This window comes from Trichomycterus rosablanca, chromosome 14 (genome assembly GCF_030014385.1).
Source record: "Trichomycterus rosablanca isolate fTriRos1 chromosome 14, fTriRos1.hap1, whole genome shotgun sequence".
Classification (NCBI taxonomy): Eukaryota; Metazoa; Chordata; class Actinopteri; order Siluriformes; family Trichomycteridae; genus Trichomycterus; species Trichomycterus rosablanca.
In genome coordinates this window covers 22,605,974-22,621,932 of record NC_086001.1, presented here as the reverse complement: position 1 = coordinate 22,621,932, position 15,959 = coordinate 22,605,974, and the positions used below count along the sequence as shown (strand labels likewise).

Below are 15,959 nucleotides of genomic sequence, written 5' to 3'. Positions count from 1 at the left end.
ATGTATGAGGTGTCAATACAAGGGTGTGTCATGATATGGGGGTGTGTCAGTACCAGGGTGTGTCATGGTATGGGGGTGTGTCAGTACCAGGGTGTGTCATGGTATGAGGGTGTGTCAGTACCAGGGTGTGTCAAGGTATGAGGGTGTGTCAGTACCAGGGTGTGTCATGGTATGGGGGTGTGTCAGTACAAGGTTGTGTCATGGTATGGGGGTGTGTCAGTACAAGGTTGTGTCATGGTATGGGGGCGTGTCAGTACCAGGGTGTGTCATGGTATGGGGGTGTGTCAGTACCAGGGTGTGTCATGGTATGAGGGTGTGTCAGTACCAGGGTGTGTCATGGTATGAGGGTGTGTCAGTACCAGGGTGTGTCATGGTATGGGGGTGTGTCAGTACAAGGTTGTGTCATGGTATGGGGGTGTGTCAGTACAAGGTTGTGTCATGGTATGGGGGCGTGTCAGTACCAGGGTGTGTCATGGTATGGGGGTGTGTCAGTACCAGGGTGTGTCATGGTATGAGGGTGTGTCAGTACCAGGGTGTGTCATGGTATGAGGGTGTGTCAGTACCAGGGTGTGTCATGGTATGGGGGTGTGTCAGTACAAGGGTGTGTCATGGTATGGGGGCGTGTCAGTACAAGGTTGTGTCATGGTATGGGGGTGTGTCAGTACAAGGTTGTGTCATGGTATGGGGGTGTGTCAGTACCAGGTTGTGTCATGGTATGGGGTGTGTCAGTACAAGTACCAGGGTGTGTCATGGTATGGGGGTGTGTCAGAACAAGTACCAGGGTGTGTCATGGTATGGGGGTGTGTCAGTACAAGGTTGTGTCATGGTATGGGGGTGTGTCAGTACCAGGTTGTGTCATGGTATGGGGGTGTGTCAGTACCAGGGTGTGTCATGGTATGGGGGTGTGTCAGTACCAGGGTGTGTCATGGTATGGGGATGTGTCAGTACCAGGATGTGTCATGGTATGGGGGTGTGTCAGTACCAGTACCAGGATGTGTCATGGTATGGGGGTGTGTCAGTACCAGTACCAGGATGTGTCATGGTATGGGGGTGTGTCAGTACCAGTACCAGGATGTGTCATGGTATGGGGGTGTGTCAGTACCAGTACCAGGGTGTGTCATGGTATGGCGGTGTGTCAGTACCAGTACCAGGGTGTGTCATGGTATGGGGGTGTGTCAGTACCAGTACCAGGATGTGTCATCGTATGAGGGTGTGTCAGTACCATGGTGTGTCATGGTATGGGGTGTGTCAGTACCAGGGTCTGTCATGGTATGGGGTGTGTCAGTACAAGTACCAGGGTGTGTCATAGTATGGGGTGTGTCAGAACAAGTACCAGGGTGTGTCATGGTATGGGGGTGTGTCAGTACCAGTACCAGGGTGTGTCATGGTATGGGGTGTGTCAGTACCAGTACCAGGGTGTGTCATGGTATGGGGGTGTGTCAGTACCACTACCAGGGTGTGTCATGGTATGGGGGTGTGTCAGTACCAGGGTGTCATGGTATGGGGTGTGTCAGTACCAGTACCAGGGTGTGTCATGGTATGGGGGGGTGTCAGTACCAGGGTCTGTCATGGTATGGGGTGTGTCAGTACCAGTACCAGAATGTGTCATGGTATGGGGGGGTGTCAGTACCAGGGTGTGTCATGGTATGGGGTGTGTCAGCACCAGTACCAGGGTGTGTCATGGTATGGGGTGTGTCAGTACCAGTACCAGGGTGTGTCATGGTATGGGGGGGTGTCAGTACCAGGGTGTGTCATGGTATGGGGTGTGTCAGCACCAGTACCAGGGTGTGTCATGGTATGGGGTGTGTCAGTACCAGGGTGTGTCATGGTATGGGGGTGTGTCAGTACCAGGGTGTGTCATGGTATGGGGTGTGTCAGTACCAGGGTGTGTCACACAAACTTATATCTAGGGTACCCCATTATCCCCAGGACATGGGGAGAACATGCAAACTTCACCCGGGAATCGAACCCAGGACCCTCCAGAAGCCGTCCCACAGTGGAAATCAAGTCAGTATATGTGCAGTCACATGAATGCAGTCATGCCCATATATGGTAAAGGTAAATTCACTCTGCTCCCTCGGAACGCTGTGACATCACAATGTGGACCTGTGCTCTTCAGCAGCAGCATTTTGATTTTCTCCTCATTTACGATGGCTGCTTCTCTGAGACAGAGGTTTCTGCGTGTGCTGTGTTGCGGGGCGCCTCCCCGGGCGTCCTCCGAGGAAGCACTCCTGATGGAGGGGTTTCTGTTTAAGAGGACCAGGAGTGTGTTTAAAACCTGGAACAGGTCTGTACACTGATGCTTATGTATCTATTAGGAATTATATATATATATATACAGTGTATCACAAAAGTGAGTACACCCCTCACATTTCTGCAAATATTTCATTATATCTTTTCATGGGACAACACTATAGACATGAAACTTGGATATAACTTAGAGTAGTCAGTGTACAGCTTGTATAGCAGTGTAGATTTACTGTCTTCTGAAAATAACTCAACACACAGCCATTAATGTCTAAATAGCTGGCAACATAAGTGAGTACACCCCACAGTGAACATGTCCAAATTGTGCCCAAATGTGTCGTTGTCCCTCCCTGGTGTCATGTGTCAAGGTCCCAGGTGTAAATGGGGAGCAGGGCTGTTAAATTTGGTGTTTTGGGTACAATTCTCTCATACTGGCCACTGGATATTCAACATGGCACCTCATGGCAAATAACTCTCTGAGGATGTGAGAAATAGAATTGTTGCTCTCCACAAAGATGGCCTGGGCTATAAGAAGATCGCTAACACCCTGAAACTGAGCAACAGCATGGTGGCCAAGGTCATACAGCGGTTTTCCAGGACAGGTTCCACTCGGAACAGGCTTCGCCAGGGTCGACCAAAGAAGTTGAGTCCACGTGTTCGGCGTCATGTCCAGAGGTTGGCTTTAAAAAATAGACACATGAGTGCTGCCAGCATTGCTGCAGAGGTTAAAGACGTGGGAGGTCAGCCTGTCAGTGCTCAGACCATACGCCGCACACTGCATCAACTCGGTCTGCATGGTCGTCATCCCAGAAGGAAGCTGACACACAAGAAAGCCCGCAAACAGTTTGCTGAAGACAAGCAGTCCAAGAACATGGATTACTGGAATGCCCGGTGGTCTGACGAGACCAAGATAAACTTGTTTGGCTCAGATGGTGTCCAGCATGTGTGGCGGTGCCCTGGTGAGAAGTACCAAGACAACTGTATCTTGCCTACAGTCAAGCATGGTGGTGGTAACATCATGGTCTTGGGCTGCATGAGTGTTGCTGGCACTGGGGAGCTGCAGTTCATTGAGGGAAACATGAATTCCAACATGTACTGTGACATTCTGAAACAGAGCATGATCCCCTCCCTTCAAAAACTGGGCCTCATGGCAGTTTTCCAACAGGATAACGACCCCAAACACAACCTCCAAGATGACAACTGCCTTGCTGAGGAAGCTGAAGGTAAAGGTGATGGACTAAACCCAATTGAGCATCTGTGGCGCATCCTCAAGTGGAAGGTGGAGGAGTTCAAGGTGTCTAACATCCACCAGCTCCGTGATGTCATCATGGAGGAGTGGAAGAGGATTCCAGTAGCAACCTGTGCAGCTCTGGTGAATTCCATGCCCAGGAGGGTTAAGGCAGTGCTGGATAATAATGGTGGTCACACAAAATATTGACACTTTGGGCACAATTTGGACATGTTCACTGTGGGGTGTACTCACTTATGTTGCCAGCTATTTAGACATTAATGGCTGTGTGTTGAGTTATTTTCAGAAGACAGTAAATCTACACTGCTATACAAGTTGTACACTGACTACTCTAAGTTATATCCAAGTTTTATTTATATAGTGTTGTCCCATGAAAAGATATAATAAAATATTTGCAGAAATGTGAGGGGTGTACTCACTTTTGTGATACACTGTATGTACGTATGTATACGCACACACACACACACACACACACACACATATATATATATATATATATATATACACTGTATATATAAATGTATAATATAAATATAATAATAATATATATATATATATATATATATAAATGTATATGTATAAAGTATATAGAATTGAATATGAAGTATATAGAATTCAAGTATATAAAGTAAGAGATGCATATATGTGTAAATCAGAGATGGAGATCGGAGAAGAAGAAGTTAATGTAAATGACTGCCGTTAATCATTTTCTAATTGCTGATGTTACACATACCACACATGTAGTACACACATTTACACCTCCAACGTGAAATGATTTACAACTATTTGCATGGCTGTAGTCCTGTTCTTATGATTCTGAATAAAAGCAGACACAGATGAGAACAGATCATTTTCATTTTCCTGCTATCCTGTGTGGAGCAAATGGAAACACAATGGCACACAAGAGGACCTATACTCCTTTGCAAGTGTTGGAGTTACTGAATGCTATTGATGACTGCGAGTCAGATGGAGGAGAGGTACTAACTTTGGATGAAGTAGCCCATTCTGACTGGGCTACTTCAGAATGGGCTCAGAACTGAGTTACTTCTGAGTTGAGCTCAGAACTGTCGACAGATGGGGATAGCAATGGTAAATCCGATGAAGAGCTTTGCAGCCCTCCCAGAAAGAAACGTTTGGGAGCAGAGAACAAGACACCTATACCAAGCTTGAAAGCAAAGGACGGGACAGTTTGGGAGACGGTAGATGCTAAACCCCTTCTGCAGAATGAATTCAGCACAGATGTTACTTTCCATGAGAGAGCAGGACCCTCAGAGTATGCCAAGGTAATGTTACTGTTTGTGAGCCTTTTCTTGTGTTTATAAATATTTATTTATATATTTATTTATTATTTTCCATTTTTCCCAATTGCTTGTGTACGTTTTTTCTTTGTATTATTTCAGATAAATCTAATTTGTTGTCACATGTAATACAATTTAAGCCAAGCAAAGTGCAGTAAAATAAAAGTTATATGTAATTGACATTTTAAAATGTTCTTTTCTTTTGTGCAGCGGAGGATAACAAGTAGACTCCAGAGCTTTCTGTGTTTGTTCAGCATGGAGATGCTCCGGATCATCACAGACTGCACCGTCCACGAAGCCCGGAGAACAACCGAATGCTGGAGCCTTTCTGTCAGTGAGCTGATGGCCTTCATAGCAAGTCTGTTTCTTCGAGCAACGCTCTGCCCAATTGGTGCGATGATAGAGTCTTGGTCAGAAAATTATGCCGTGCCTGCAATCAAGGAGACGATGTGCCGTGACCGCTACAAAGAAATCATGCGGTATTTGCGGTTTGACAACAAAGACACCCGTGCTGAACGTGTGAAGACCGACAGATTCGCTGCAGTTTCGGACATCTGGCAACGTTTCATATGTAACTGTCATCTGTGTTACGTACCGGGACAACACATTACTGTCGACGAGCAGCTGTTTCTTACCAAGGTCCGCTGTCCATTCACGCAGTACATATCAACTAAATTTGGCATAAAGTTCTGGATTGCTGCAGACTTGGAGACGAAGTATATGTGCAACGCCATTCCATATTTAGGAAAGGACCCCAGTCGTCCCAAGGGTGAAAGACTGTCTGAGAATGTCGTCATGAAGCTCATGGAGCCATTTCTGGGCATGGGAAGAACTGTCACCATGGACAACTTCTTCACATCTATGGCACTGGCTAACAGACTGCTGAACCATAACACAACTCTGCTCGGCACAATCAACAAAATTAGACGGGAGATTCCCCCTCCAGCAAAAAGTGCCATGGGCCGGGCTGAATTGTCCACACAAGTTTATAAATCTGGCAGTGCCACACTGACAGTGTATGTTCCTAGGAAGAACAAGTTGGTCTGCGTTCTCAGCACCATGCACCAGCATGTGCTAGTTGGCGATGAGCGCAAACGGAAACCAAACACTATTACAGATTACAACTCCATGAAGGTATGTATATGCATAATGTTGCCACACTGGTTTAATGTACTTATACATGTTGCACTGTTTTTAAAATGTAACATTCACCTCTCAAAATATTTTTTTTGCAGTGTGGTGTCGACATAATGGACCAGATGGCGCGTGTGTATACGGTACGTGCAGCCACACGCAGGTGGCCCGTTGCCGTATTTTACAACATGCTTGACCTAGCAGCGATGAACGCATATGTGTTGTACAAAGCATGCACCAGGTCCACCGAAAGCAGAAGAGATTTTATACATGGCCTTGCACTGGAACTTCGGCAGCGTTTTATGCTGGGAAAGGCTATGACACAAAAGCAACATCCCTCGCCTGTTCCTGGAAAGACGACGCAGTGTCAGGTGCAGACGCTCTGCACTAGAAACCGCAGCACAAAACAGTGTGGAGTTTGCAACAAGTACACCTGTCGCAAATGTAGAACTGAGAAAAACTGGGTGTGTAATAAGTGTGAATAACATGTATAGCTACAATTACACACACACACATACACACACACATATATATATGGTACCTATAGTTTTGTAAAAATTTTAAATAAACAAAAAAAAAACTAAATTACAATGTGTCTATTGCTTTTGTAAGATTTTTTTCCTGTGAATATTATTTTAAATAAATCTTGCTGCCAGCTCACTCAGGCCTGTCTGTAGAATTTGGGCAGAGGGGGATGAGAGGTGTTTGTGTGTAGACAGGCTGTGGGTCATTACCATGATAATGGGTACTAAGTGGCTCACAACAGGGAAGCGGGGGATCGAGAGGCAAAAGTCCCTTGCGCAAAAAAGCGCAAGCATAGTCATTCTAGTGTTAAATACGTATTCCAGACGAACTGGGTTACATCCAACAGACGTCTCTGAGATGTATATGTGCTATCAGGGTAATTAACAGCTTAAAAAGCAAGTGTTTAGGTTCATTCATCATCTTAACACAGATTACAAACTAATCAAGCTCGTCCAATTTCGGACATTGTTCACGTAAACAAAAATCTCAGGTGTATAATGTTAATTTTAAGTAGTGCCCTAAGTAGGGAGTAGGCGTCATTTGAGACGAGGCCGATAGTCTCTACTCAAACTGCAGACTAAACGAACTGATAAACTATCTGATGAAGTAAAAGCTCTAAACCTTTTCTGTATTTTGGCCCCGCTGTTCCTCATGTTTCATGTTTACAGTTTCTCCATTTTACACTAATTACTAAACTTGTGTTTTTACTTTCCCGGTTGTTTCTGTGGTATTTGTGTGATTGGCTGATAGTCCTGCACTGAGGATACTGTGGGTCACTGCCAGTGTTGCCAACTCCTCAGTAAGGAAAGTAGCTATTGGCTGGCTATAATTATAAACTAAAGGTAGCACATCTCGATAGATCCATTGATCTGTATCTCAGCCATATAGTAAACATGTAGTATGTTTACATGTATCTCAGGCATGTAGTAAATACTATTCTAACCCTCTATGAGGAATATCTTCTAAGGTTTTACCTCCGTGATTTATCATACCCTTTTGGATAAGATCCCAGTGAGAAAACTATAGATCACACAGATCTTATCTATAGCTACAAAAACATGGAATAAGGAACAAATCATTAGAACTGAACTGACAAGGGAAAAGCAACAACATTGTTTTACACATACAAACAGCTAAGTACAAGATAACGTAATAAATGCTCAACATGTTTACTCAGTAATGAACTTTATTAGACACAACCTTTACTTATGTACTTACTTGCTATGTGTTAATGTAAGGTTAACACATAGCATTAGATAAAGAACTGTTATTCAACTGTATGCAATCACGTATAGCTAATCTGAACACCTTGCATAGATCTGAAATAGAATACAAAATAAGTCACATAATAACGGCATTACATACACTTAAACTTTATACTTTTAAAGGAATTAAAACTAAAACCACACATTACTAACCGCTAGCAGAAATAAATTAGGCAAAGGTAGCACAGAATTATAGGCGTTCCAATTAAAAACAGATGTGCACATGCTCGGTAGGACAAATTGATGGTATTGGGTAAAATAAATCAACAGAACAACAGCATCACCCGCTGCTCGGTGAGGACAGTAACTGCAGAACGATATGTGCTTTTACCTCAAAGTCTCCAAAAGTCTCCAATAACACCAGAAAAAGTCACTAGAGGGTCTGAAAACTCGCTAAATATAGCACAAATATCCACCTGATAAGTCACAGAAGACAGAGTTCTTCTCACAGAGTAGAAGAACGTTCTTTTGGTTTCGATAGATGTTCTTCACTGTAAGTGCGCAGAATGTGCTGCCATGCAGCTGGTTGAATGGAGTTAGTGTAGAATTATGTACAAAGATCTAAATTGAAAAGCTGAACTGGCCGGTTAGCTCAGTTGGTTAGAGCGTGGTGCTGATAACGCCAAGGTTGTGGGTTCAATCCCCTTATGGGGATAATTACTCTCTTTAATGATTAAACGTAGCATATTTGAGAGTCAGGTGAGCATGTGCTGTGTATCAGGACTTTCTAACCTGAGTAATTTAATCACTGAAAGTAAGAATACCAACCTGTTCTTCTGCCATCTTTAATTCTGGCTTTATTTCACCTAATGAACGTGACATGACCTTTATAAATGCTTACAATCAATTTTGTCAATGGCAAAAATAAATAAGTAAATAAAAAGAGAACTGCTGTGTAATTTAGTGAATTATTGTACTGCACATGGCAGAAGACTAAAAGAAATGTAGACCGTGTAGAATAAAAGTATTAGGAAAGTATGAGGTTAAAAGCATCAGCTTTTATTTATTCTTAAAAGAAAAATACATGAACCTCATTCATCTCACACGAAGATCTGTTCTGCTCAACAACAGTAAAGCTCTCCATCGTTTCTGTGTGGCAGCTCCATAACTGAAGGGCTGTCAGTGTAGAATCGGGTATGTGGGTATACGCCCTGCTACACAAACTGTCATTTTTGTCCCTGTTAAAAACTTTAGCTTAGTTAAAGCAAATAAAGACACATTTAAAATGTTCTTTTATTACAGGTTTAAATTTGCATAAAACAAATGTTTGTACAAATAATATAAAACGAAAGTACAAAATAAACATTTCACTTATTTTAATTATCTCACAAATCACTTCTCAGTTTTAAAGGTCAAAGGCAGCAGCATCTTTTAGATCAGAACAGCTATTAACATTAAATATCACTAAAGAGGAAATCCTGAAGACAGCAATGTAAACCTTTCATTTAAATACAAGCTGCAGTAAAGTTACATAGTTGACCCATGGTAAAAAAGAACCTCACAACTCACAGTGAATACGCTGATGTACTTTAAGGGCACTACTTTGAGTAAAACTCTTTCCACACTCTAAACAGTGATATGGTTTCTCTCCTGTGTGAATACGCTGGTGGTTTTGAAGGGTACCCTGTTAAGCAAAACTCTTTCCACACTCAGAGCAGTGATATGGCTTCTCTCCTGTGTGAATACGCTGGTGGTTTTGAAGGGTACCCTGTTGAGCAAAACTCTTTCCACACTCAGAGCAGTGATACGGTTTCTCTCCAGTATGAACATGCTGGTGTACTTTAAAGTCACTACTTTGAATAAACTTCTTTCCACACTCTGAGCAGTAATACGGCTTCTCTCCTGTGTGAATACGTTGGTGTTGTTGGAGATTACTCCGTTGAGTAAAACTTTTTCCACACTCTAAGCAGTGATATGGCTTCTCTCCTGTGTGAACACGCTGGTGTACTTTAAGGTCACTGCTTTGAGTAAAACTCTTTTCACACTCTGAACACTGAAATGGCTTCTCTCCTGTGTGAATGCGCTGGTGTTTTTGGAGCGTACTCCGACAAGAAAAACTCTTCCCACACTCTGAGCAGTGATATGGCTTCTCTCCTGTGTGAATGCGCTGGTGTTGTTTGAGATTACTCTGCGTAGTAAAACTCTTCCCACACTCTGAGCAGTGATGAAAGTTCTTCATGTTTATGCTTTGATAAGACTGTAGAAACTGTTTCCTTGGAAAGCAACAGAAACAAAGAAACAAGTCGATTAATTAGAATTACTTTTACTACATTAATACCACAATAATATTAAACTCTTCACCTAGTAATAAAAACATTAAATTCACTTCACGTCTAAGTGAGAATCTAAATTCAAAGAACATCACGATAAAATACTTATAAATACTGCAGATATTAATAATTAAATAACTATAAATAACTTGATATAAATAAATATATAAGAGATCTGACTCTGCATTGGTCAATCATCAGACAACTATTTACACCTTCTTGTGTGAAGTACTAGCTCATTATCTATGGAACGTGTGCAAATGAAGTAGATGGAGCCACAAAGCATGATGGGTGAAGTCAAACTACACCTATTTATCTGAGCAGAGAAGTTATTTACATTTAATCCTAAACACAAACAAGGAATTGAAAGGCTATTCTGTAAAGTGAAATGACATGAACTTAGATAAAGCTTTTATGATAAGAATCTAAGTCATGTAAAATGCTGTATGTATATTTGTGTGAATTAGTTTCTACTGTATATGAGGAACAATAAGAAAACTATAAGAGGAAACACCCACCTATAGATTTATCTGTATTTATGGTGTAGAAATATGTGAACTGTTGGATTTACTGAAGCACTTTCTACATTCTGAGCAGTGATACGAGCTCACTGAGGAAACATGAAGATTAATAAAGGGAAGGAAACAAAACCTGAAAATAAGAGCTTTACCTTCCGTTCAAATCCTGTTCAAACTGCTGAGAATGAGAGCAGTTCATAACTACAGGAACACAGACTGTACTTGTTCTTGGTCTGTTTACCCCCAACAGAGACTGGAACCAACGCCAAACAATTCAACTCTACTCAGGGATGCCAAGTCCAGCACAACTAGCAAACCTTGTTCATGGGTATGTGAGCGCAAATCCTCATTAAAAACATTTAGTACAGTTTGCAATAAAAGCTTTTAGACAGCCGTGACACATTTTGAAAGTAGCCCAATTTGGCGGGAAAATCGCAAGAGTTGCCAGGTTCAGCCTAATGTCTGGTGTAAAATCAACCCTGAAGCTGAAACTAGCCCAGAATCCAGGGTGTCACAGATATTGGTGAAATGGCAAATGAACGATCAGTACTACTAGTGAATCTTTTATTATTAATAATAATATACTTTCATTTTACATTCCGATTGATACTTTTTTGTGATGTATTTTGTTTACATTGGTATTACAGCTAGTAATATTTTATCATTAAACCAATAGTCATTTTATAATCGTTTTAGATCTCATAAAAGAACATTTAATAGTAACACTTTAAATACTAAAAGCTCTGAATTTCACTTCTACTCTTTTCTGTTTTTTCCTCTCCTGTTTTCTTCTCCTCTCCAATCTTCTTTATTAATGATTTAATCTTTTTATTCTCTTATGGTTTATGAATAGAATTTCAGGTTACATGAAGAACTATTTTGAATTATTACCCACCCAGTCCTTTACATCTACTTTCTATCGTCACTCCAGCTCAAGCTTACATACAAATACATGGAACGTGAGTTTAGTCCCAGTTAACAACCGTGGACACATTTGCTGACATCGGATTCAAAACCAAACTCTCATCACACAGAGGACTCGGATGGAATTTACAGTTTAACAAATACATTTATTCATCAATAAAGAAACACTTGTCTCCTGACCTCTCAACTTCTCAAGAAGTTATTTACATTTAATCCTAAACACAAACAAGGAATTGAAAGGCTTTTCTGTAAAGTGAAATGACATGAACTTAGATAAAGCTTTTATGATAAGAATCTAAGTCATGTAAAATGCTGTATGTATATTTGTGTGAATTAGTTTCTACTGTATATGAGGAACAATAAGAAAACTATAAGAGGAAACACCCACCTATAGATTTATCTGTATTTATGGTTAAGAAATATTTACTGTGCACTTGTGTGTCTGTAAACTGTTTGATTTACTACTGTGGTCAAGCCTCCACTTCAAAATGCTCAGTCAAATCAGCTCCCACATTGTTTGTGAAGATGTGCGTATACTAAACATTACGGTAAAAGCGTCTGGCGGAACTATTTAGGATAGAATTTCAGGCTTTAAAATAAAACAGAGGATGTAACACAGGATGTAAAGCTGTATGGTTTTCTAGAACTGTTTTACTTCAATTATTGAATATACATTATGGTATGAATATGATCATTAATCATCAAATGTAATGTGGTGTAATGTACCAACCTCAGATCTGAATCTGTTTTTATTCACTATTCAAGTTTAATCTACTTTAATAAACAGAACAACTTTTACTTTCAAGTGGAAGAATTTTACCCTGGTCTTTATGTTGTTTGCATAAATTCTTCATATTATGAATGCTAAGTTTTTATAAATGAATAGCCTCTTACTTTAATAATAAAATATTCACTGGTAGTACTGATAGATCATTTGCCATTTCACCAATATCTGAGACACTCTGGATTCTAGTTTCATTTTCAGGGTTGATTTTAGACCAGACATTAGGCTGAATAATTTTATTAAACCTGGCAACTCTCACGATTTTCCCGCCAAAATTGGACTACTTTCAAAATGTGTCACGGCTGTCTAAAAGCTTTTACTGCAAACCGTACAAAATGTGTTTAATGAGGATTTGTGCTCACATACCTATGAACAAGGTCTGCTAGATTTAGCATGTGAAGGGCGGGTTTAGACAGACTTTGAGCTGGATATTTCTGCTGGACTTGGCATCCCTGGGTAGAGTTGATTTGTTTGGCGTTGGTTCCAGTTGCTGCTGGAGGTAAACGGACCGAGTACAAGTACAGTCTTATGAACTTCTCTCATTCTCAGCAGTTTGAACAGGATTTGAACGGAAGGTAAAGCTCTTATTTTCAGGTTTTGTTTCCTTCCCTTTATTAATCTTTATGTTTCCTCAGTGAGCTCGTATCACTGCTCAGAATGTAGAAAGTGCTTCAGTAAATCCAACAGTTCACATATTTCTACACCATAAATACAGATAAATCTATAGGTACACTGTTAGACATTTCAAAGGGTTTTTACAGTACCATAACTGTATTTTACTTTTACAGGAACTTAATGTTACTGTAATTGCATTTTACAGTAACACCACAGTAAAAACTTAGGTTAACTGTACAGTACTGTAATTATTTGTTAAATTCTTATTATTTAATTTTAAATTTTAGAAACTCTGTAAATTGTACTTATTTTACTTAAAACTTACACAATACTACTATTTAATCCACACAGACAATTATTGCAACATATCAAATTGTTTATTTAAATCACTGCAAATGCTTAAAGCACTTTAAACAAAAACGTGTAAAAGTACAAAATTTCCTTAAAAACATTCTTACTTTAATCCATGCAACTTTCAAAATACATTTAAAACAACACATTTAAAATTACACAATGTGCGTTAACTTATCATGTACAAAATTCATGTTAATTCATATTACAGAAAAACACTTTCACTGTTGAATCATTCAGTATTGAATGCATAGTACAACAATGAACAATGAATCTAGATAAAGTTACATTAGAAATAACACAAGAGCTTCAGAAATGCAGGGTTGCAGAAACACAGTAGTTTTGGTATAAAACTCCACTCAACACTGTCGACTCACATACCCGACTTAACATGAAATGAACCGTGTTCCTAGGTAGACCCTGGGTAGCAAACATAGTGAGGTAAACCACTTCTCAACCTTCAACCTGCTTTGTTCTTTTCCATTAACAACCCATTCAGCATTGTTCACCTGTAATCACAGAAAGATCATCTTTAACAGTTTTATGCAATTCAATACAGTATCCTCAAAATAAATCGAATCTTTCTGAAAATTACAATGTTTTGTAAGGATCCTGTGGTGACTGTTAAACGATGTCACAGTTTACAGCGTTGCAGGCCTTATTAACAATTAATATTAATAATTAACAATTATTAACGTTAACTTAGCTAATGTTAACCTCTGAACAGCATCAACGTATTCACATAGAAAAACTACATCACTGTTAAGAGTGTGGGAAGTATTTTATTGCTCATTATGTTCTACAACAACACCAGCGCATTCACACAGGAAAGAGGTCGTATCACAGTTCACTGTCTGGAAAGAACTTTAGTGAAAGGAATATCCTTTAAGTACACCATACCAGCGCATTCACATAAGAGGATGACCCATATTGCTGCTTATAGTGCAGATGAAGTTTTACTGGAAGCAGCATTTTTAATAGACACCAGTACGGTCACACAGAAGTTATGTTTTTGTGACTGAAGTCGTCTTGAAAAACACCAGCGCATTCAGAGGAGAAAATAAAATGATACTCTATTGTACAGAAAAAGCTATGTGTACTTTCTTTTTCTACTAATATCCACTAGAACTGTTCTACTTCAATTATCAAATGTACATGATGGTATGAATATGATCATTAATCATCAAAAGTAATGTGGTGTAATGTACCAACCTCAGATCTGAATCTGTTTTTATTCATTATTCAAGTTTAAACTACTTTAATAAACACAGAACAACTTTTACTTTCAAGTGGAAAAATTTTACCCTGGTCTTTATGGTGTTTGCTAAGTTTTTATAAATGAATAGCCTCTTACTTTAACATTTCTAGGTCTACACTAAATTCTAGTCTTTAGATGATTTCCACTTAGAAAATAATGAACCGTCCTCAACCAGAATGTACATGAGAAGGTGTGAATGGAGGGCTGTGGACTGAACAGTGTTGCATTGTTCTATCATCATGAGTCTTTGTTCTTTGTGTTTATCTATAGACCAAATTAGTGGTAGCTAAACTCTTTTGTTAAAAGAAATACTCATATTTACATTTAATTATCCCACCATCTTCTAGTGCATAAAACCCAGTTCATATCAATCCTAATACAGACTGCACTGACATGTTTTGAAATAACATTTAAAAATAAATAAATACTATTGTGGTAGTTCAGGTGTTTTCTTATCATGGAGGTGACCAATTGACCAAGACCAGTTGAGGGGTCAGGAGACAAGTTGTTGTGCCTGTCTCTTTATTAATAATTCCAGTTCCACACGGTTATATTAACTTTATAACTTTATCTTTATTAACTCCCGCTACACTCATTCACTCATGCACGTAACATACACCGGTGCGAAGCCAACTAGCGGTAAACCACACACACACTGTTTCTCATGCAGGTATATCAAAATAAGAGTCCCATTCAAAGTATATAACCAAATATTACATCTCCCTTCAACAATTTAAGTGTTGCGATAACACATAAAAAAAAAAATATATATATATAAACAACATATGAACATACTCAGAAGAATATTGCAACAGTAGTGAACTGCACATCTGAACATAAATAGCAGATTATTTATTATTATACACGTCCACATCTTGTTCTGAGCTGGGGCTCAGCAGGATCTGGTTCACATTCTTGAGTGTGTTGAGGTAGTTGTACTGTTGATGTGTCTTCTCCAGGGGTTGTGTTGTTCCTGTTGACCTCGGGCTGCTGCAAGGTGGATGTAGATGGGTTGTCTTGAGCTATGAGAAGGTGTCGCCTATTCCGCCTGAAGGTTTGTCCATCGCTGGTTTTGATATGGTAGCTGCGTGGGGTCTCTGCTGGTCGTGTGACTATGGCTGGTTGCCATCGACCATCTACCTGCTGGAAACGTATTGGTGCTCCAAGTGGCAGTGTTGATAAAGGTCTGGCAGCTTTGTTGTAGTGTTGCCTTTGGCGACGCTGACATTCTTTTCTTTTGGCTTGTACAGTTTTCTGAGAGATTGTCTGAGGTCGGAGCTGTTTTGTTGTTGTGGGCAGGATGGAGCGCAGCCTACGACTCATAAGAATTTGGGCTGGTGATTTCAGTCCGTCTACAGGAGTGTTCCTATATTCTAATAGACTGAGATAGGGATCTTTTCCATCCTCTTTGGCCTTCGTGAGAATTCGCTTTACAGTCTGGACAGTCTTTTCAGCTAAACCGTTGCTCTGCGGATAACGTGGGCTTGAAGTGACGTGCTGAAAACCCCAGATCTCTGCAAA

At 40.2% G+C, this 15,959-nt stretch overlaps 1 protein-coding gene and 1 pseudogene across 1 annotated transcript; both read left to right on the top strand.

The window, feature by feature from the left end:
• The window catches only part of LOC134326206 (zinc finger protein 208-like), a 339,536-nt pseudogene that overhangs the window by 68,260 nt on the left and 255,317 nt on the right, over positions 1–15,959 (top strand).
• Positions 2,151–6,466, top strand: LOC134327012 (piggyBac transposable element-derived protein 4-like). The gene is made up of 4 exons (XM_063009100.1): positions 2,151–2,265; positions 4,571–4,779; positions 5,005–5,928; positions 6,030–6,466. The coding sequence occupies exons 1-4, from the start codon at positions 2,151–2,153 to the stop codon at positions 6,411–6,413; spliced, it is 1,632 nt and encodes a 543-aa protein (XP_062865170.1). The 3' UTR covers positions 6,414–6,466.

Excerpts from the sequence above, each read along its gene's own strand:
- LOC134327012 (XM_063009100.1), top strand. The coding sequence starts at position 2,151 with ATGGCTGCTTCTCTGAGACAGAGGTTTCTGCGTGTGCTGTGTTGCGGG. Across the intron at positions 4,780-5,004 it reads GACCCTCAGAGTATGCCAAG|CGGAGGATAACAAGTAGACT; the intron begins GTAATGTTACTG and ends TCTTTTGTGCAG. Across the intron at positions 5,929-6,029 it reads CAGATTACAACTCCATGAAG|TGTGGTGTCGACATAATGGA; the intron begins GTATGTATATGC and ends TTTTTTTTGCAG.